The sequence below is a fragment of the Astyanax mexicanus genome, chromosome 18, assembly GCF_023375975.1.
Source record: "Astyanax mexicanus isolate ESR-SI-001 chromosome 18, AstMex3_surface, whole genome shotgun sequence".
NCBI lineage: Eukaryota > Metazoa > Chordata > Actinopteri > Characiformes > Acestrorhamphidae > Astyanax > Astyanax mexicanus.
In genome coordinates, this window is record NC_064425.1 from 24,366,078 (window position 1) to 24,390,509 (window position 24,432).

The 24,432-nt window shown below is 36.8% G+C and overlaps 1 protein-coding gene and 1 long non-coding RNA gene across 2 annotated transcripts in view; one reads left to right on the top strand and one right to left on the bottom strand.

Annotated features, from left to right (window-relative positions):
- LOC111188402 (uncharacterized) overlaps positions 1 to 18,446 on the top strand; it is a 25,845-nt gene extending 7,399 nt beyond the window's left edge. The window contains exons 4-5 of the long non-coding RNA XR_002648489.2: positions 17,789 to 17,832; positions 18,029 to 18,446. This is a non-coding gene — a long non-coding RNA (uncharacterized LOC111188402). The remainder of the gene's footprint in view (positions 1 to 17,788; positions 17,833 to 18,028) is intronic.
- Positions 8,762 to 24,432, bottom strand: part of egln2 (egl-9 family hypoxia-inducible factor 2) — a 29,602-nt gene continuing 13,931 nt past the window's right edge. The window contains exons 3-6 of the mRNA XM_007260894.4: positions 20,072 to 20,191; positions 19,730 to 19,866; positions 14,897 to 14,964; positions 8,762 to 12,596 (exon numbers count right to left, since the gene is read on the bottom strand). Coding sequence (XP_007260956.3) covers positions 12,544 to 12,596; positions 14,897 to 14,964; positions 19,730 to 19,866; positions 20,072 to 20,191 — 378 coding nt within the window. The 3' untranslated portion in view covers positions 8,762 to 12,543. The remainder of the gene's footprint in view (positions 12,597 to 14,896; positions 14,965 to 19,729; positions 19,867 to 20,071; positions 20,192 to 24,432) is intronic.

Sequence of the window (24,432 nt, forward strand, 5' to 3'; positions counted from 1 at the left end):
ACCTTCAATCTACTGCAAGCGTGCTACATCAACGACATGCAAATGCATCTGGTCTCCCTGTATAACTTTACTGTATACTGTATTCATTGTACTGTATAAACTGTAGGGTAATAAAAATTAATATCTACCAAGGCAAAATAAGAAACACTCTGGATCAACCACATATGAGCCTGTGGTCCCCACGCCCAGTGGCAAGTGTCTGCTGAAGGGGTATACTGTAAATACCTCAAGTACTGAGCTGTAGAGTAGAGGAACTGGTTCTCTGGTGTGATGAAGCTCAATCTAGTACTATGAGATGAGCTGGTGTAGTTAGTGTATGTGACTCAGAACTTAATCATTCAACAACAGTAGGCCTGCCTGACCTCACAAATACTTCCTTAGTCAAATACAAACAAATCCTCACAGCAATGTTTCAGCATATTAAATAACTCTATAAGTCTGTATAGAGTTACTCAACTATATTATTACCTTTATCATTAAAACACCAACGCATTTACATACAGAATACACTACTTGGACAAATGTATTGGGACACCTGCTCAATTTTTTTCTTTAATCCCATTTTCAGGTGTTCATTTTCAGTAGTAATGCTCCAGCACCAGGAGAGTGAAGACTAGCTCATGCCTACTCCGATACATGTGAAGTTAGCCACTGCCTCTTTTCGAATTTCTTTTCAAACTGCAGCGACTCAGTTCCGATACATCAGCTCATAGACGCCTTATGCTGATTGACATCACCCTTAAGAGTAATAAAAAAAAGTGATTAAAGAGTGCAATCTACTCTCCCAGAGAGATCAAGGCCAACTGTGCTATCTCAGGGCTCCAGCAGCTGATGGCAAACTGCATGACCGGGATTCAAACCAGCAATCTCCTGATCATAGTTGCAGCACCTTAGTCCGCTTTACGACTCAGAGCCAGTGTTGGTAGTAACAGCGTTAAAACTTCAGTAACGAGTAATCTAACTTATTACTCTGACTGTAACTATAACGCCGTTACCATTTCCGACACCCCGTTACTGCACGTTACTTTAGCCGCTCAATGAACTTTTTTTTTTTTTAACTTCACTTTGCCCTGGTTTACCCCTCTTTATTCTGGTGAACTTGAGCTTCTGGCCGCTGTGCCTGTGGTTTGGCGTGGTGAAGTGAGGCACAATTGTGACGATTTGCGTGCTCTAATCAATTCAGTGATTGCCGTGGACAGGCCAAGTTCCGAATTAAGGATGTTAAGCTCTTTTTAGCTGCTCCGGTTTTTGTGGTGCTACTGCTTTTTGGTAAAGATGTTATATTAATACCATTTTAACGGTCATTAGATTGTTGTTTTTGTGCATTATTTTGTTTTGTTTATATATACATATTTCCTTTGAATGTGGCTTGGTTTGTTTAATTTCATCCCCAGACGCGTTTTTCCGTTTTGTCCGTTTTTTTCTGTATTACAAGTTTTGGTAATTTTCTTTGGTTGTGTGGAGAATTTCGTTTTTTTTTTTTTTTGAAATTCGTTAGATTATATTTTTGTCAACATTTTGGGTTTATTTTCGTTTGTTATTTTTCTAATAATAATAATAGTAAATACATAATTGATTTCCTTTTTTTGACGGGCGAATAATAAAAGTAACGCGATAGTTACTTTTACTGGTAACTAGTTACTTTTATAGTGGAGTAACTCCGTTACTGACTCAGTTACTTTTTTGCAGAAGTAACGCGTAACTATAACTAGTTACTTTTTCAAAGTAACGTGCCCAACACTGCTCAGAGCCCCCCATTTACTGGCATTAAAAAAAGTTTATACTGTGCATCTTTGGAGAACTTTATTGCATTCAGTGACAAAATCATTAATGAGACCAAGATGTTCCCCGAAATCCCAAAAGTACTAAATGGAGCACCATCATTCCAGAGAACACAGTTATACTGCTTTATAGCTCAATGCTAAGGGGGCTGTATACCACTCTAATACTATTCTATTGGCAGTACTTCTCTATAGAGACGGGACACGCTGTCTTTCTACATATTTGCACATCTGTAATGGGCAATGCAATGGGTGCAACCTAAAGCAGCTACATGCATTCATTAGAAGGGGTGTACACAAATATTTAAATACCTTATTTAACTCATATTAAACTATTTCTGGGCTAGGACAGATGGTTTTGAGAATAGATAACTCAGTATGTTCAGTACATAAGGTTCTCTAGGGACAATTTTGGACTGTACTCTTCAAACGTTTGGCTTGAAAGAAGCATTTTATGTTTAGATATGATCATACTGGTGTTGGACTACAGTGTACACAGTGCTATAAATAAAGTTTTTATAAAAGTGTCCTCATTACATTTTTTATATGTGAAAAATCTGTAAAAACACCTTTAGCAAATGTAAATAAATTCCCAAATTACTTTTTACAAGGTCTGTAAAGCACAGTACAATGACTCATATGGTTTAGGCTTCTGCCCTTTCATGGTTTGTTTGCTTTTTTCTCAATTTTCTTTTCAAGCACTCTAAACTGCAAAAAATAATCATATTAAGTGAAATCTTCTAAAATCTGGCATAAATATCAAAAATAATATATAAAAAAAAAATCTAATTTTGCATTGTTGTCAAAATTTTGTAAGAATATTCCACATACTAACTGGGTTTTAAGTAAAGAAATCTAATAAAATTGTTTCATTCCAATGCTTATTTTATTGTTTTATTTTATGACAAGAACTAAATTGTTATTTTCTGAATTAAGCATAATTACCTGTCAGTACAGTAAGACACTTTTAGTAGATTCAGTCACCTAAAACTAATAGTAAACGTACAAAAAAAGTAGTAAAAGTACCAAAAGGAAGATAGAATATGTTATTAATTTGTATACTATTACTTTATTACTTTTAATATGAGAAATATTAGATATACAGTACTGTGCAAAACTTTAGGCACCTAAGCAAATTACACTAATCCATTTATCTCAGCAATACAAGTGTTTTTGCCTGAAAAAAGAACCACATATGATTTAAACAGATGTAAGAAACATAAATGCAGTAGAAAGTAACAATTAATAATTTCAGATTTTTAGGTAAGTAGGTTGTATCCTGAGCATCCAGCACAGCCAGCATCATGTTCAGTTCCATCAGCAGCACCTAACATCATTTAACATTTAACATTTAACATTTAACATCAGTAAGAGTTTATTTACCAAACCAGTTGTTGATATGATGAGAACTAGAAATTTGTTTTAAGGAAGACAGGGCTGTAAAAGTTCTGCTTTTTGTAAAATTGTGGTTTGTATTTATTGTAATCTTAGTGTTTTACTGAGCTAATCAACACTTACTTCACGGATAAGTAACTTTTTCTTTACTTAAAATTCCCACATGTGCCTAAAAAACATTTGCACAATGTATTTTTGCACTGTATTTGCACTGTATATACTACATATTTTCTTCATTGTATGTGTGTTTCCATTTCTTAGATCGGATTTAGGCCTACAGCTCTGATTAAGATAAAGAATATAGGTCCATAAAAAAAGATACACATTTGCTGGTAAATTGAGTATAATTGTTTCCAAAAAACAAAACAAAAATGTTTCTATGATATTATTGGCTGGTCACAAAGTTGAAATCTAATTATTGTCTGATCAGAATTCTCCATTTTCAGATTACCCAAGTGAATGTGAATGCGTGAATTGGATAACCAACAACCTCTCATTTACTGCAATTATCTATTTTAGATCATTAAGCACATCATGTAAATAAACTCAATCATTTGAAATCAAACCACAGTTAGGTCCAGAGTGCAGAGTGTCATCTTTAATACACTCTGTGCACTTAATTATTAATTCAACTATCTACTGGGAAAATGTCAGAATTGTTTTGAGCTGACAGAAAGGCTACAGTAACTGGGATAGCCACTCTGCACAACTGTGGTGAGCAGAAAAGCATCTCAGAATGCACAACATTTTAAACCTTGAAACGGATAGTTTCCACAGTCTACACATCAGGTTTCAATTCTGTCAGCCAAGAACAGAAAGCTGAGGCTGCAGTGGGCTGAGGGTCACCAAACCGGACACTTTGAGGACTAAAAATACTTCCTTGATGAATCTTGATTGATGCTGGGGCACACAGATGATTGGTCAGAATTTGGCCTTCTCTTCTCTTCTCTCTCTGTTTCTTACTTATATTCTATTCTTCTCTCTCTATATATAAAGAACTATCAGGTATTATGCAAGGTGTGTTTCTGAGCAAAATATGCTTATCTTTTATAATGTACAGTACGTGACGTGGCTTTATTACTTTATTCACAGTCCTGTTGTAACATATACAAGGAAAGTGTGTACCATAAATGAATGCATCAGTATGATGTGTAACCTATTGAATGGCACTGTTTACTACTGGATGATAAAGGGGGATGTTTACGTGGCCCCATATCATCCATTCTAAAGCATGTTTGGAGAAACAGAATAAAATGACTGAATTTAGGAAAGCTGCTGGCGAACAGAGGTGGACTATTCAACAAAGTACTCTTTATCATGTTTTACTACACCAAAAGTCAATTTTACACCAGAGTTCTCCTTTAATTAAGGCATCTGCGTTTATGTGTTTATTAACCAATGTGACATTTAACCTACTGAACTGCATTGTTTACTATTATAAAAACATGCATGCATGCAAACTCATGCACTGGTATTACAGTATTTAAACAGATGTCCATCTCATTATAATAGCCAGGAAACACCTCCACTATATCTTTCCTGAGATTGTTGCTCTCACAGGTCTGCACTGCACATATCTCACTTCCTGCATGTTTTTAAGTTTTTCTCACCTCTGGTCTTATCTTTAGTACAGGAAATTGATGATTAGGTTAGGTTCAGGCCAGGTGACTTGTTTGAGTTACTTAATTACTTTAATAGTATTTTTTCAGATTCACCGGCGATAGGAAACTCATGCACGATTCAGAGTTTTGTTTATACTTCTCAAAACATTTCCATCCATCATAAAATCAGTGTTGAAATAACGGCTATATGAAATCATACTTATGCTTGTTATGAAGAAAATGGCCTCAAAACACTAAAACTACACATTGAAACTATAGTAATGTAGTGGTTATCGTAATTTTTTCCCTATTTTCTCCCTAATTTACACAGCCAATTACTCAACCCACTCATTAGGACTCCCCCTATCACTAGTGATGCCCCAACACCAGGAGGGTGAAGACTAACACATGCCTTCTCTGATACATGTGAAGTCAGCCACCGCCTTTTTTTTTTAACTGCTGCTGATGTAGCATTCCCAAGTAGCATCACAGCATGCTTGGAGGAAAGCGCAGCGACTCGGTTCTGAAAGATCAGCTCACAGATGTCTTGTGCTGATTGACATCACCCTTTGGAGTGATGTGGGGAGAAAGTGCCATCTACCCACCCAGAGAGAGCAAGGCCAGTTGTGCTCTCTCAGGGCTCCGGTAGTTATCGAAATTTTTTACAAGAAATTCTCACAATCCTCTGTTTGGACTGTGTCTGTGAAAAATCTCTGATTGAAGGGTCATATGGCGCAAACACTTCCCCTACCCCTCCAGCCTAAAAGTAGAGATATACTTGCTGTTAACTACGCGTTTGCGTACGCATGGGTAATGGGTGCTTCGCGTATCCTGCGTCTGTTTGGAGCGTAGGTCGTGCACGTCCTTCAAAAATTAACACGGCGCATGTGCGAGGTGCAATACACACAAAACCGCTAGGGGCAGTGTAGCCACTAACCGGCATTTTGCATCTTTCAAATTCAGGAGCCTTTTGCCATGTTTACTCTGTGAAATCCCAAAGCCCTTTCTACGTTCTGCCCTCTAGTGGGAGCCTCCAGTTACACACGTTGCACATAGGCTAGTATGGTCTCAGTCTCATTCACAGCGCAGCTGGTTGTCTACGCAAAAGAATGGGCAAAGAGCAAGTATGTTTCTACCCTAACAAGAATCGGGTCACCCTACCCCTAGACATGGAAGCACAAAACTTTTGGAAGTTTGGAAGTTCTGGAGCCCCAAGCAACATTTTTTTCTGGGTGCTCTGATCAAATAGATACTTTTGTATAGCAAAATGCAATATTGACTCTGACAACCTACCTGTCTCAGGTACCTCATCCTTGATAGACATTTCATTTTTTGCTGCTGCGAAAAAATTGTTGAGCTTTGTCAGGCTTTCTGTGTTGGACTTCCTTTCCTTATTTTTTTTTTTATTATTTTTTTAGCCAACCTTTTGGCCAGCAGGGGGCCCCGTGATCCCTGGGGCCCCAAGCAATTGCGAGGTTTGCGTAGTGGTAAAATCCACCCCTGGCTAGGGCTAAGTGTTAGGGGTGACAAGGGTGAAATGGGATTGGGTCTAAGTCTGCATACAATTGTGTTTTCTTGAAGGCAATTACTCACGTTCCACTATGATCCAGTGACATTCCACTAATCATCTGCCGCTAAACATTTCTGCATAAACATTTAGCAGAACAATAGTGGAAACAGCAGCCAGACTGGAGACAACTGCAGAATCTCTGCTCTAAACACTGCTCTAAAGTGCATTTGTAGGAGGGGCTTTGGGCTTGAGGAGAAAATTGGGCTTGGATAATTTAAGATTCACTCTGTTGAGGTTAACCACTGGTTTACATCTTTGGTAAGCTGCCCACTTAATCTCTACCACTGTACCAAACAGATGATTGACTGCAATGTTTTGCTCTGTCTGAGACTGTTAAGAGTGTTTCACAAAGAAAACTACAGATGGCTTGCGAACACTCACACCTGTGTGTGTGTGTTGTGAGGTGTTACCTTGTGAGTGAGGCTGAACACTAGCCTGTATACTCGTGGAAAAATATCAGATATATCAGATTTTGAGTTAGGCTTCATAGTTGGTGACAGATGTCACAGTTATACTGGCAATATGTCATAGAAGGCCTTACCATCCACAGTGGATTGTGCACAGTGGATAGTAATGGTTTTAAATGTAATCAAGAGGAAGATAAATGATCACAAGCCATCAAACCAAGCTGAACTGCTTGAATTTTTTCACCAGAAGTGGCTTAAAGTTATCCAAAAGCAGTGTGTAAGACTGGTGAAGGAGAACATTCCATGATGCATGAAAACTGTGATTAAAAATCAGGGTTATTCCACCAAATATTAATTTCTGAACTTTATGAATATGAACTTGTTTTATTTGCATTATTAAAGGTCTAAAAGCTCTGCATCTTTTTTGTTATTTCAGCCATTTCTCATTTTATAAATACTTGAAACTACAATATTTTGTATTTGGATTTTGGGATAAATGTTGTCTGTAGTTTATAGAATAAAACAACAATGTTCATTTTAATCAAACATATACCTATCAAGTAATATAATACAGGAAATTGACAAATCCTGCACCTAACAGCTGGGGTTATGAATAGGGCTCAGCCAGGATCTACTACTCACTCAACTAACAACAATAGCAAAACCACCACAATCTGATACTGGCTCGACAAGAATCCAGAAGCACAGCCTAACACTATGTTCATGGTCCATTGCCTCAACTGCCAAGTAACAGACCTACCAAAAAATAACCTATGAACACATAGAATCCCTCCTTAATCTAAGCTCACTTCCTTTAACTATGGCAACAACACACTTACCTAAGCACAATCACACACAATAAATCACATTATAAGTTGCGTGAGCAGAACACAGCAACCACTACCATCTGATACTGGCTCGACAAGAATCCAGAAGCATAGCGAACTATGTTCATGGTCCGTGCCTCAACTGCCAAGTACTCAGACGTCTACAAAAACTCATGAGACAAATTATTACAAGAGCAGGACCGCACCAATCCCCTTCATCCAAACTCTAACACAAACTTCAGTGCAAGCTCTTCTCAGGGGTCATCAGGCAGGCACCTTCCTTCGTCAGTGTTTCGCTGAATTAGGCCCACGACACCTCCAGAAGGCTCAACAGTGAAGTCTGGCGTCCCAGACCCACCCCCCTCCAAGCTTGCTGTAGAAGCACAAACTCACTCCCTTCCCCACACAGCCTCAGCGCTTCTGAACCACAACCACTGACTAGATCTTTCAGCTACATCTGACAACTCCTTCACTACAGTCCTTAGCACACGACCTCTAATTCCGAATTCAGACAGCAGTCTTGTGGCAGACTTCGCAACAAAGCCTCTAGTACCTACCTCTACCGGTCTAATATACGCTTGCCACCCAATATAAATATGAGAAACTTATTCAGAAACTGAAGTCGTCTCTTAATGTTTTCCATAGCTGTACATTTAGCATCCATAAGACATGACACTAGTTTTTGTACCAAGAGATTTTGGATTTCAGTGTGCAGGAAAATTAGATCTGATTTATAACTAATTTGATCTCTCTCTTTTGCATGATCTAATGCTGCATCAATGCTTAATGTTAAACAAACAACTGATATGAAGCCAGTTGTCCTTTTTTTTATATGCACTTTAACTTTAGGAAAATACATTAACTTAAACATACACTTAAATACAGTTTGGTTGCATTGTGCAAATACTTACAGACTGGCTGCAAGCCTTCAAAATTGGGTGAAAATGTAAAACAGCCAAAACTACACAACCAACCCCCTGAGGCTTTCTTTCAGTTCTGATTTTGTAGAAAAAAAGCTAAACAAACAAACAAACAAACAAACTAGAGCAACACACACATGCACATTTTTATATTAATACTTTTACGCAACACACAAGCTAGTTTGCTGTACCATCATAAGACAGGGTAGACAACTCATAGAAAATCAGAGACCTTTTAATTAAATACTGCAAAACTGAGAAAAATTTAGCAAATATTTAATTTGTTCTCCATTCTTTTTCTTTTTAAATTGTCTATTGCATTTCAATCATCATGTTATACACATCACAAAGCAATTTCCATATATTTTTCTCTCTCATTCAGACATCACATTTTTTTTTTGTACAATAAAGTGCTTTGTTAATGACTTCTCTGACCATCTGCAAATACCCAACAATCTCAACACAGGACAGGCCACACCCACTCGCATGTGTGTATAGTCTGCTTTTGCAATAGTTAGTTATCTAGTCAATTCCAGACTAAAATCAATACAGTTCAAACCTTAAGAAACCAACTGGCCTTAATGTGACTCCAGAATCCAATGCTGCTCATAACATATAGTTATGTACTTATGAACATATGAACATGCATTTAGAAAAGGAACAAATCAGAATCTTGAACGTGGTCTCGAAGAATGATGACCAAAATGGAAACAGCCAAAAGACAATAGAACTACCACAGACAAGATACAGGTCACACACTTCTCCTGTATTTGCAATAGTTCCATCTATGGTAAACTAAAACTAAGGTTTTTTTAGTGATAATGTGATGCATATACTTTTCTGAAAAAAAAAATCCAAAATCTATTTTAAATTATTGTGATCACCTTTATCAGCCAGTGGTGATGTTAAATGTTAGTTATTAAAATTTAATCATAAGACAGACTCCTTTTAGTTTTTACTGTTTCTATGCTTTTGCCCAACTAATTCCAGTTGGTATTTAGACAAACTGCCACTACATACTGTATGGCCTAAGCTATATCCACACATATCCAGATCTTTTAAAAAATAAAAGTTTCATTCCATACAGATACAAATGTTTGAACAAGCTAGCGAACACTGTATGGGGCTTAAAAAGGAGACATTAAAACACCAAGCAGAAAGAAAAAAAAATAATCCTAAATTACACACTACTCCCCAATTAGTGTACTATGCAGGTCACAAAACAATTACAGATTCTTAATCTAAAGAGAGTATCACACATATTTGTAATATTACAGTATTTACATTTATTCATGTGGAAATCTGAACTCATTGTGGTTATGACCTATGCAGTTTTTAAGGATATTGTGGGAACTGTTTTTAAACTTGTTTCCACACAAAAAAAAAAAAAATCTGCCTTGGAAAAAACAACGTTTTCATGTGAATGGGAGACAAAAACAGAGGAAAACTTCAGGTTTTTAAAAATACCCGGATATGTGTGGATGGGGCCTCATACTTATGAAAAGTTTGGGCATCTATGGTCAAACTACACATTTTGTTGAAGTGAACTCACAGTATAGTATCAATTCTACAGGAAACAAACTTAAAATCTACTAATATGTCTAGGGATGCATGATGAAGTAGTACTGGATATCGGAATCAGCCCAGAAATCCCAGATTGGTGCATCCCTAAATATTTCTGCACTTTTTAAAGCACATTTATCTTCTGTATTTTACATATTGCAAAAATAGAAAAACAAACAAATTGAAATGTGCCATCACTTTTTCACATTTCACATTATTGTAATATGCTTAATTAAGCAAATAAACAATAATTAGGCTTCCAAATGTGCAGAATAAGTGAGTTCTCTGTAGAAAATCTGAATTTGTTTACACTTAATACCTTGTTATGTTCAACTATAAGGAACAGCAATAAATGTTCCCTGATCAAACTGACCCGGTGCATGTTTAACCACATTAAACAATATATACCCCTATCTGGACGGGATTAGTTTCTCAGGGGGTCCTGGGGTAATTTTCTCCTTTATTTGGGGGATTCTCTGTGATTTTATTCCCGTCTGGAACAACTGTGCATATGTTTTTTCTCAGATGTCGTCTAAAAAAAATAACAGGCTAAATTACCTACTGTTTTTCACTGCATTCTGTGGTCCTCCAGTAATTTTAGTCCTGTTCGGATGTACATCTCTGAGTTTGTCTACTGCCATGCACCCTAATTACACTTTGGATGCGCGTTTCCACGGAGTGGAAATGGAGGAGCTACTGAACACGATGTCATGTGACAGAGAAAGCCTAAAAACTCACTGGTCCTCCTGTTTTTTTAATTGCAGTCCAGATGCAAGTGTTTTATTACTGAGTAGAAGTGTGAAATATTTTTCACATATGTCCCCCTGAAAAACTAATCCTGTCTGGATAGGGCTTAAGACATATTTTGTGCATTCCTTGCAGATCATGGTTTATTTATGATAATTTAAGGCATGCCTTATTCAGAAAATATATATTTTTTTAATTTATCCTTTTTTTCTGAATTGAATGTTTATCACACACCCTGTTTGTTTGCTTAACCCACAACATAACAGGACTGTTTAAAAAAAAAACACAAATGTGTAATTTGACCAGGTTACCCAACTTTTGCAGTTGTTTGTTGGTTTGTAGGTGTTGCATCTTTATCCTGACAGTTTTATTTACCCCGGTTCCATATTCACTTCAGTTCCTCTACTATTCTGCATTTGAACATGCAGCGCCTTCTTGGAAACATAGGCACAAGGATAGAGCGGCTAGTCTAGAGTCCTAGCAGAGAAACAGCAGATGTTCGTTTTCTGTGCTGACCTGATGAGCTTAAGCACTGAAGAATAAGCCATATTTGTTTAGACTATAGGAATAAGAAACAGTCAGCTCACTATTTCTGAAGATGACTCAGGCAAGTGCATCACCATGAAGTCTCGAGGAGAGACCTATTAAAGGCATACTAGCATAGATCTGTTTCAAACTTCACTTCGTCTGTGCTTCCTAACGAGAACAGAAGGCCATTTAGTTTGTTACATTTGTTACAGGCAAGGGTAGGCCATGATAGACTAGCTAAAATTCTCACTTGATAAAACACACACACATATGCCCACACGCACACATACACACAAATAAAAAAGGTCACATTCAGCGAACCCTGTTTTGACCCTCCTGCTGTACTCCTGTGGTAATGTGTTCTCCAGGTTATACACACTTATTGGGGTGTATTAGTGGAGGCATGCTTGACCGTGAATGCTCTGATCTGAGTTGATGGGATGTTTGGGCAACTGTCTAAGCTTTTGCTCTCAGTACCAGCAGTCTTAAGGTTCTGTGCACACTCTGAAATGTCTCCAAACCTTGCCAGATACTGTGTTTTAGTCAGGTGTCAATCTAGGTGTAGTTAATTTATTTTTCATTTGTTTAATCGGTAGTGCTCCCCATTAACACTGTTCCCTTATTGAGGCTATGATATGGTTAGGACAAAGTCTGCTGAGGTCTTGTTCCTTTTCTTCTCTTCTCCTTCCATTCTGGTAGAGTCACAGCTGTATTCTCCGTAAGGACATGCTAATACTTATTATATAAGGAGCATGTGTGACCAGAGAGAAGCTTATTTCTTACTATTCAACAAATAAAAGAAAACAGTACTTAATACAAAGAGGCAAAAAGGTCCAATAACGGTCCTCTGGCAAACATTTTGGCATGTTCGTGTGAAGTGAGAAAAATCCACACGTTTTCAGCTTTTCAATCACGGCCAAGCTGTGTGTGACTGACAGAATCAGTGACCAATTCAATAGCGATCCTCCGTATATGCTCAGCATCCTCCCGGTCTCTCCGGCGGCCAACAGAGTCTCACCCAAGTGTCTGATTGGTTAGTCCGAGGTCTAGTCCGAGGAGTTGCCGGGATTGTCTGGCTGTATTGGCCTTAGCTGCCCATCATGCACTCTCTCCATGTCTCCCCTTGAAAACAGTTGTTCAGGTAACAGTGCGAGTAGGCACGTATTCGGAAGGACACGCTGTGCTGCCCTGAGCTGGTGAGATTTTAGGTGTTGTCGCTTTGAGAAACCCGTACCTCCACCCCTTTCTGTCCCGCAGCTGTAGAGGAGAGAAAATGAGAGGAATATTTGGTTAGAACTGAGAAACAAAGAGCTTGAACTGCCAGTGTTAACATTGGAGAATAATGTAAATGTTTGTTTTTTGCAATAAATGAAATTTCAGGTCTCAGTAATTTAGTAATGATGTACAACATGACTGTGTTACACAGCTTTACAAACAAAGATTATAATTAGTGCATTTTTTGCACTATAAGGTGCACCGGATTATAAGGTGAACTATTAATAAACGTCTATTTTCTGGTCTATTTTTATACATAAGTCGCTGGATGGCGAGACCTGTAAAGCTAAGTTAACAAAACTGTAATTCTTTAAAAAAAACTTTTTAAAACACTGGATGTTAATCTACACAGATTCTCTACTGAAAACTGTTTATTTGGATGAGTAAAGCGCTTCCATTTATTTACATTAAGTACAGATTTGTAGATTCCCACTAAGGCTAGCCACAGTTAGTGGCTCATGCCGCCCAACAGAGCTTGGTAAGCCAGGATGATATTAGCTAGCGGTTTGTCCCACATAGCTTGTTTTAACACGGTAAACAAGGATGCTAAAGGTCGCCTCTGAACGGCGAAAGAGCTAGCAAAGTTAGCGGGTAATGCTAATGATGCTTCAGCAGTGTGAGCTGGGGTTAGAAGCAGGCTACAGGCCGGTAATACCCATCTCTGAATGGCCAAAGAGCTGGCGTGGATAGCGGCTAATGCTAATACTGTCTCGAGTCTCAGTGCTGGAGAACTAAACTGAAACTTCTGTATAATGCTGTACTTTAGCACAGTGGCTTTACTGCTCCTTACAACCTGACTGGTAAAAATTCATACATAAGTAATTACTTTTAATTGTTTGTTTGCAGTTCACATGTGTACATCAAATATTTTGCACTTTAATTTTGAGCTAGATTTTTGCTGTTACATTGTTTTATTTTTATATTATCTTTTATTTTGCTACAGTATTATTATTTTATACAAAATGAGGGTCTTTGTAAATTACTGCTTACGAAACAGACAAGCATTTCTAGAATTTTGTTTAGACTGAGTGTATAAAACGTACATTTATACTAAATAAAACAATAATATTTATGTTGTTGCAGTAGTATTATCTTTAAACATATATTTTTTAATATGTCAATGTTTTTTCATATCATTATGAATATCGTTATCGCAAGAATACCCTCAAATATCGTGTTATTATTTAAGGGCCGTATCACCCACCCCTAACTGTTGATAATAATTCTGAAGGTCCATCCAAAGCTTTTTCACATTTTGAGTTTGATAGGAAGCCCAAATAATAGCAAACTGTGTCTCAAAATGAGTAGTGTGCAAAGATCAGAGGGATCACATTCTACTAAATTTAATTGAAAGTATTAGATGCTAAGCAGTGAGCAAACGGTCCCTCTCCTTATCTCTGCCAGATGTGCATTGCAGGGGTGGGACAGGACATTCTGGAAGACCTATTCTCAGAAGAGATAATAGTGATATTATGTTATATTTGCTGAGATCATGGTGTACCCCTTCTCATAAATGAGAGGACTCTGCTCAAAAAAACATACCAGGGTTAATGAGAACATATGAAACTGATCATTTACTTTCATGCTCTTAATTTTAGTGTTTTGAAAACTGCATTCTAATTTAATCTATTTGTATATGTTTACGTATCATTACAAATTAAAACTGATTAAAACTGAAAATAAGAATGTGATGTGTTTAGTTAAAGACATTAAAGCTATACAGGAACACATGTGGAATTATTTTGTAACAAAAAGTGTTAAAGAAACCAGAATATGTATCTTTGTATTTTCTCAGGGTCTTGAAGGAGTTCCTGGAGGTGCTGAACAATAGTTGCTGCTTTTCCTTCACCCTGTAAAGCTCCAGTTCATCCCAAATCACCATATCAGTTGGGTTTAGGTCAGGGGATTGTAGACGGCACGTTTTTTTTTTTTTTTTTTTACTGTCTACTACGTAATTCCATATGTGTCCGTTAATTGTTTTCATGTCTCTGATATCTACAATCTACAAATGTAGAAAATAAATTAAATATAGAAATAAAGAAAAATACTGAATGAGATGATGCGTAAAAACTTTTGACTTGTAGTGTAAATATCAGAAATTACAATCTAAAATTCAGATTTTACATCTCATTTTTACTCCTTTTTTTAATATCTTTTGGAGGAAAGTATATGTGGCATAATCTTTAGGTCACAGAATAGATGTGCTTTGGAAATGAGCATCAGCTAGCTCTTGGCCTCAGTTTAGAATCTAACCACAAAGTGAAAGTATTCCTGGAACTCACCGAGTCTGTACTTTTCCTTGGCCTCAGCCCGCTCCTTTGCATCAAAGTACCAAACTGTGATGGCATAGCTATGGCATGGAAAAACAAAGAGGTTAGATGAGCTGGGCAGCTCATACAGCAATTAAGCATGCAAAATAAAGAATAGCAGTACAAAAAAGTACAAAACAAACATTTTTGGAAGTTATATGTGTCTGATTAAGTGTAAATGAGAAAAAAAATTAAATACTTAAAAAATCGTAGCACAGTTTTAGCCCTTTCTATAAGCCAATGCTGAAGTTTAAATTACATTATTTAGTCCTTTTTATTAAAAATCAACAAAAAACTAAAAAAAGGCATTATTGTATTCACAAAGTCTACAGACTCTTTCACGTTTGGTCACATTATGTAAGAAAAAGAAAGTTTTTGCCCCATCCTATAAAGACTAAATAAAAAAGGAACTTTGGAAATATCTGCAAATTTATTAAAATGAACAACAAAGAATTCTCATGAATATTGTATTTAGACCCTGTGCTATTAAACTTTTTTTATAATTTAAATTTAGCTTTTGTTCACCTTTATACACTTTGAGTTATGGTGTATTGAGTTCAAAATGATAGATTTTTTGTTTCATAAAACGTTAAATTGTAAAATTCTTTCAGAACACACTGTACATGCAGTACGTATCTACCAAAATCAAAATAATAAATCAATTTATTTTTATTGTTTAGTCTTTTTCATTGTCAAAAAGAGCAGATGACAATTTAATTACTAAAATAATCAATAGCGACTGCTCCAAGTTCAACAATGCTGCACTTGTAGTAAACACTTCAGTGAGAAAGCCAGCCAAGCTGGGTTCCCCAGCGGCGCTCGTTTGTTTATTCCTGTCTCTCTCCCATCAATGCAAACGCTGATACTGAACCGCTGCGCTCTCACACTCAGGAAAAGCGTACTTCCTGTGCCCTGCCTCGCCCCAGCTGTCACCGGTTCATGCATACAGTAGACACCTAGCCCTTCATCCATTCCCCCTTCCTACAGCATATATACATATACACACACACAATGATACACGCATACACCAGCTCCCAATATCCCTATCTGGCCTTCTTGATTACGCAAATAACAAAGGGAAAGGGTGTTTTTTTTGCTGCAGTGCAACAGCCCAAAATACTCTGCAAACACCTTTCAACAGAAGACTCTTCCTGAGGAAGACCTGCTGCTCTACTGTGCAAGATCAAATGTGGCCTCGTTTTGGGGAGAGTCAACACAGGTGGCCAGAAGTGTAGAGCCCTGAAACAAAGCTGAAATTAAACACTACGGTGTATGATAGTTGTACATGCAGTGGAAAGCAAATGTGCATTTCATTTTATGCAAGATTATTATTTCCATTATTATTTCCATTATTACTCTCTTTTTAAAAAAAATACAGCTATGGAAAAAAGAGACCACTTTGCTTTTACCAAATTGAAAACCACTGTAAAAAAAATCAAGAGGAAGATGGATGATCACAAGCCATCAAACCTGCCAAGAACTGCTTGAAGTTTTGCACTAGGAGTGGCCTAAAATTATCCAAAAGCAGTGTGTAAGACTGGTGGAGAAGAACATGCCAAGATGCATGAAGACTGTGATTAAAAACCAGGATTATTTCATTATATATTGATTTCTTAACCCTTAAAACTTTATGAATATGAGCTTGTTTTCTTTGCATTATTTGAGGTCTGAAAGCTCTGTATCATTTTTGGTATTTCAGTCATTTCTCATTTTCTGCAAATAAATACTCTAAATGACAATATTTTTTTCAGAATTTGGGAAAAAAAACTGTCCGTAGTTTATAGAATAAAACAACAATGTTAATTTTGCTCAAACACATACATATAAATAGCAAAATCTGAGAAACTGATTCAGAAACTTAAGTGGTTTCTTATATTTGTTCCAGAGCTGTATTATTTCCAAAGATACCCCATTTTCTACCCTATACTAATCATACAAACTACCCCTACTACCTGCTACCCCTACTATCCCTGCTACCCCTGTCTGTATGTTAAACTGTCTCATGTCTGCTGTATTATAGATCTATGTTGCACAATTTGTTGCATGTTTGCACTTCATGTTGAATATTGTATTGTTGTGGTTCAGAGTAAAGTCATTTCATTGCACTGTGTACTTATACATTAATAGAATGACATTAAAAGCCTCTTTACTCTTGAATCTGCTGCTGCATCACTCACCAAAGCACTCAGAGGAACAAGGGACAACAACAATCGTGCAGACACTGTCCACTGTCTCAGACACCAGCTGCTGATGACAAGCAGCATGATCTGGGTTTGCAACTGGCAATCCTCGGATCACAGTGACCGTGCCTTTAACCGCTGGAGCACCACCAATTCCACAATTTTTAAGATTGTACAACATCAAAAAAAAAAAAAAAAAAACGGCCCAAAGAAAAAGTTTGTGCTCCATGAATGATCAGTTTTTTTCTGACACTCCCACTGGCAAATAGCAAAAAGGTTTCTGGTTCTGTGAGATCGTCTGAAGATCTTTCATGCAGTTCTCTGTGGAGAGACCTCAAAAGATTTCAGATGATATTTAGGTCGGGGGACTTTGAGGGCAATGGCAAACCCTGCTGTTCCATTTAAAAAAAAAATAGAATTGAGAACTGCTGTTTGAGGTTTTAAACCAGTGGAAACTCTGGAAACATAATAATAAAAAACCCAACTATGAGAGCCAGATTACCAAGCTGTCACCCCTTTCCAAAATCATCCATCTACATGAACAGCATCCTAGTGCTGTTTGAATCAGGTGCCTCAGTTAAAAGGTGTTCTTAATAAATGAAAATGTGGATTTTGGTACGATTATGATTATTATCCTGATGTATAAGCCATGCTTTTTTTTTTTTTTTTTTTAACTGTTTTACAGATGGTGTGATTTTGAGTGAGGTGACCAAACTTTTGCAAGCCACTGTACGTATGGTATCTGTAGTGCAAAACGCAAGTATTGCAATAAATAAAATGGACATTCTTGCAGCTGTCCATTTATGTTTTATTATGAATGGACCAACAATTTTAAATTTTTTAAAAATTATTTTTTTACAGCATGTTTAAAATGACTTCTCAATATTTCTACTCTGACTTTTTTTCTTTTTTTCCCCCCCAAAAGTGTGCACGTGTGCCTGAGTGTGTGTGTCAAGGTCAACTAGACAAGAGGTTATGAACAGCCTGCGTGAAGAGGAAGCCTGTGGGTGTGGGTTCATACCAAACAGCAGACAGTAGCAGATTACAGGCAACAAAGGTGTCAACTGTGATGCAGTATGGCTGAACTTTTACCCATTTACAATAAAATTTGCTTTACCCACTCAAAGTGTGTTGGAGGTTCTAATAAAATAAATTAAAGGAATTTAATTATATAAATCAAATATTTTTAGATTATATTTAATCAAATAGTCAAATAAATTTGATTAAATAAATTACTGTTTTAATGTGTGTACGTAGTGCTAGACAATATGGCAAAAAATTATATCACAATATATTTCTTAATTTCGGTCAATACAATATAGTTTTAATATCACTATGAACAGTATACATACTACCACTTGTGGTGTAGCTTCAGACCACGACTACAGACCAGTACGAGTTTATTCATGTCTTCCCTGGTGTGTTTCCGAACACAACAGAGAAAGTAAGAGCCGCCGTTTCTGCTTTTTTTTATATATATATATTTTTGCACAAATACAAGGCAATTTGGAAAAAAAAAGCTTGGAGGAAAGTAGTGGTTAGCTTTATAGGTAGCTTGCTAGCATGCTAACTAGCTACACAATACACGCCCACGTGTGTTAACTGCCTCAAACACACCCACAAGAGACAAACCTAGGGCAACACAAGTGACTTGTCACCCACCACTGTGAACAAATAATTTTTTTTCCTCAAATGTATAGAAGACTATAATTATAAATATACATGCTGGCCTTTAGTATGAAGACCACAATAGCGGACTAGCCACAATGGCTAACGGCTAACTTGTGATGCTAACTGTCTTTCTGAGTTGAAATAATCACTGTTTTTTTAACAGATTGATGTCTTTGTGCTGGTTAGAGTAGGTATGGTCTGTGGATTTATATGATTCAAGCTGGTGTCAATGGGGATGGCTAACAGCTGGTGAAGCTAATAATTTTAACTTTTGCACAGGCTGATCCACGAGAAGCTGATCTACGAGGAAGACCTCTGTCAGGTTCTAAATGTAAAAATTTACAATTTCGATTACACTAAGGACTGGACACTAATTTGATATTGATAAATATAATTATAGAAAATTCCAATATTTTCCAATATTTCGATAACCCTCAGAACCCAGCCGAGGGTCACATTAATAACAGAAGACCGGAGTATCATGCAGCACACATGCATAATAAAATATAATCACTGTTACTAAAATATTTTCTATAATGATAATTATCAATATCAAATTATTGTCTCGTCTATTGTTCATGTGTAATCAAGATTGTAATTTTTTACATATAAAACCTGACAGATCACCTTGTGCATACATGTTAAGAAATCTGTAAATAACTCAATTTGTACACTTTTCCAGAAATATAAGGAGGTTATTTTGTAAAAAAATATATAGAAAAGCTGAGTGTATAATTGAAGGAAGCTGCATGCAATTTTTCATATTGGGTTCAATTAATTTTTTTTTGTGCTTGCACAATAAAAGTAAGAAAATAAATGTAAAATAGTTTGCATATTTGACAGAAAATGTGCTGTTGTCTACAAATGAAAAAAAATAAGTAAATGAAACTTTTTAATGTGTTACATCAGCCAGCCCAAACTGTAGTTAATTAAACATAGATGACCTCTAACTCACCGTGTGGCGTAGGCTGGTTTGACTTCATGAGGGTTCCGCCGGTCCGACCAGAAAATAAGCAAGCGGTCGAAGAGCGGTTCTATGTTGGCAACGACATTTCGCCCCTCAGGGTATAGCTGCAGCATGCCCCCATGCACCTGGATATACATACACACACAGAAAAAACACGCACACAAACTGATCACATATCTTGATAAGACAATCCCCATCGCAACGTACAGAGGGGTCATCTTTCACATAGCTGCATGCTATCTGGTTGCGTGCTACACATGAAGTACACGCTGATGTTGTTTCCAGCAGGTCTGACATCAGCGAGAGAAGCCTGTGTGTAAGATAGCGTACCTTCACGTCCCAGTCCTTATTCAGATAGTAGATACAGGTAATGCAGCGCCCATCTCCGTTCGGATTATCCACGTGACGCACGTATCTTGTGCCGTTGCCAGGGTAACACGCCACCATAGCCTAGGGAGGAAGGCAGAGAGGTCGTTCTGAGAAACAGTGAAATCAGCCAGTGAAAAACAAAAGACAACAACATCTCAGAGAAACTATTGTGCCAGTTCTTTGTGGAAAGAGTCGAACAACAGCTTATATTGTGAGAAAATACTGTAGGACTATTACTACGACATATAGGCTTTTGTTTAACCTAACCAGGGACGATTCCTAGTCCTTCAACTCCTAGTCTGACCACAACTCACAAAACTCCTAATTTAATTTAATTTAATATGATCCTATATCAATATGACATTTCTCGATGGAGCAAAAAAAAAGAGCATTCGGAAAATGTGCGTTATAATAACGTTTTTTTTACTTTTTTGCACCAGATACAATGTAATTGTATTTAAAAATGCACTAAGTTAACACAAGTCCTTAGATATAACTCTCACAACACTGGAATGCAGCTGTCAGACTAATTCTAGCTGGGATAACAAACTGCTCATGTCAATGGAAATGACTAATAACTGGCGATGCTTAACGTATTCATGAGCCAAATTAAAACATTTTTGTATATATTTTGTATATATTAAAATATGATCACCATTATTAATATTTGAAATATTTGATATTGAATTATGGTCCATTCAACACATTTCTCGATAGAGAAAAAATAAAGAGCATTTGTCAAATCTGCCTTATATTAATGTTTCCGTTTTTGTTAATTACATCTTTCAATGTTTTAACTGGACAATATTTGAAAATAATGCACCAGGTAAATGTACCTTATATTAATGCTTAATTTTTTAGCTAATTACACCATTCAATGATTTAACTGGACAATATTGGAAAATAATGCCCCATTTATATATGAAAGACATCATGCAATTCCAAAATAGTGACCAAATGTATGTAAAATGTGTTTCTTGATAGTATTTATGTGTCTTATGTGCCTTACTGCCCACTTATCAGATTTGCTCACTATATTGTTCAATACCTACGTGTACTAAAAGAAGACATGCATTTTGAACACCACAATAATTCACTGTACTTTTCCCCACTTTTTATCAATAGGCAGATTAATATTCCTTAAAATCTCAGGCCCAGAAACCTCACCAGAGACTCAGAGAAGTCACTGGTTTTGTAAGTAGTTCTTAAACTTTATCCCTTTGCTGAGTCCAGGGAGCTCTAAATAAGGCTATCGTTAGCAGAGGAGATTAGCTACAGGAATGGCAATGGGCCATACGACACACACGCACACACACAATTTAAAGCCCTGTTCTTTCAAATATAAGCCCTACAACAAATTGCAAACATGCATGCAGATTATCTGGGTAGCTGGCCCTTTAAGAGCAGGGTCATGCTCCTCAATTTAAAGGCTAGTCGTGGTGTCAAGATGAAGATGAGTTATTACTGTTGCACCTGCCTCAGTGCACGCACGCCTGAGCGCTAAAGATAATACACTGTGCCTTTAAGCCATGCCCAGCCACGTCCCCCTACCGTACACCAACTGCTGCATCATCGGGTAGAGGCCCCTGTATATTAGTGGAAGCACAGAACCAAAGGGAAAACAGCCACGCCCTTTTAGCCCATCTCCCCTCCCCTTTAGAGTTAACCTCTTCTTTGCCAGGACAGTGATGTGAACTCTTCTTTTACAGTGAAAAGCTTAAATCTTTTATCAGCTGGCCATATCTATATGAAGCACCTGTATCCTCATCTGTAGTGGTCATCGCCACACCAATGAAGCACTAGGCTAATATTTAGTATTGTGTTCTATTTTGTATATAACTATTCAGCTTTAAAGATTTAAAAAAGGATAAATGCGCAATAACAATATTTCTGTTATTTGAGTGGAAGTGTCTGGTAAAATAAATTCAATTCACATTGATTTTATTTAGTGTCTCTAGAAAATACCAAATTAGATTTTGTCCCTTAAAATATTAAAATTGGTGACAATTTTTATATTGGTAAGCCTCTAAATATCAACCAAATGAATATGGCTATAAAAATAAAAGACATAATAATTTCTATCAATAAATGACATTTTCTCTGAAAAGCAAGACAATAAATTAAATTTACAGAATTCATGACTGGAAATCTGCAATGAACCATGTACCATTTTGATTTATGGCCTTAGGAAAAATGTAAAAAAAAATTGGGCCAAAAAAAACTTTAGTGTAATAACACATAAGGTGAAAGTCATCATAAGGCATCAAGGAACCACATGTCCCTTGGCCACATTTGAATATATCTGAAGATTCACTTAGAATTAAATTATATTATATATGATGAATGGGGAAGGACAATAACAATATCGTGATACATTGTATCAATTCATATCTTACTGTAAAGTATTATATTGATACGTGGAGGTAATTATAGTTATTGTAATTATTGTTGTAGCGTTTGCCGCTAATGCTAATGCTTAAATTCGGGGAATTTAAGCTTACTGTAAAAAAACAGAAGTGCTTTGCTCACCAAAATAAACAATTTTCAGGAGAGAAATCTTTGTAGATTAACATCCAGCGCTCGTTTGCCTTTAAAAGAAAGTCTTTTTTATTACAGTTTTGTTTACTTAGCTTAGCTTAACTTAGTTGGCTACCCCCCACCACCCCCTTAGCAGCGAGTTCTGCTGAATTAGAAAATAATTATAGTGCCTCTTAAAATGCGCCTTATAATCCAGTGCACCTTATGTATCAAAATAGACTACCAAATAGACGTTCATTGATAGTGCGCCTTATAATAGGGTGCGTCTTATAGTGCGAAAAGTACAGTAATTCCTGATATTTGCTTATTCAGTAAAACAGATGCTGTAAAGTATCATAGAGCACTGTCTTGCAATATATCAAGTATTGCAGATTTACAGTATTGCGATATGGTTGTTGTGATAATATAGTATCGTGAGATGCCTTGTGATTTCCTCCATTAATGATCAATCTGCATGAAATCTTCGATAGACAGTCTTGAGATGGTGCGGTGTAGTGGTGTAGTTGCGGGGGAGGAGAAGAAGCTGTTTCAACAAAAAAAAATTTGAGGCATCAGTGTTCAGCGGGTTTCTGACCGACTTTCAGATACTGTCAGCGCTTTATCAAGCCCTAGAGAGCACAGATCTTGCCCTCCCCGCCCAAACAGGCTCTCCTGCTCACTGTTATTTCAGCTCTTATCACGAATCATCCCCTCCCCAACGCAGGGGGGTAAACACAGCGGGTCACATGGACACTACAGCTGCATATGGGGCTCAAGTCTGTGCAGAGGAGTTAGTATGGCTCTTAATGTATACACATAAAACACAGTTAACACAGTGCAACTACCAGTAAAGCTGTAAACTCTGAAATCTTAAAAAAAAAAAAAACAGGTATCTTCACTAAAATATAAAAAAATAGAAATAAACCAATAATCCGAGGGCATAATGTATACAATCAGTTGGTCATTGCTTCAGTTTTGAAACACCATATAACCAAAACTTGTGGGGACAAAAGAAATCATTCAATAGAAATCGGTGCAAAAAACAAACCCACTTTAAATTTTTATGTATTTCTGTTTGCTCATTCATCCTAATCTTGAGACAGTATAAAAAGCTCAGATTCACATCAGACCATAATTGAGCAAAAACACATCTAAAAAGTTTTTGCGTGACAATTTACTACAGTACAGGTAAATTGCTATAAAAAGTGATGCATCTATTTCTGGTAAATTAAAACACACAATATTGCACATGTACTGTAAATATTTAACTCCAGTTTTCTCTCCAGTAACCAATTCATAAACACATCCAAATATAAACCTAAAATGACACAGACATAGCTAAGTGGTGCCATGCAGTCCAATTAGAGGAGAATTAAAATTAGAAAGGAAAGGGATCTATCTATCAGCCATGTTTCTAATGCTTGTGTGGTTTTCTGGGCAGACAGGCTTTTCTGTGTTCACTCATTACAGTGTAATGTGGTTCCATTGTCTGCTCATTAAACTTTGGCCTCTACCAATCATGGTCACCCTGATTTCTCCCTCCCACACATTTTTGTGAACTGTTTATGAATGCCACATCAGGTAAAATCTATCATGCAAAACACATATGCTGTTGTTCTGATTTAATATTGTCAGGTCTAATATTGTTAATTCCGCTTTGAGCAAAAGAAACGTCTTAGAATAACCTGTTTTTTGTTTTTACTTAAAACATAAAAAAGGTTCCTCACACTTGTATATCTTTGTTCCAGAGAGATTGAGTTATAGAAATACTACAAAGAGATGGTTCTTTTTGGAACCCAAGTTAA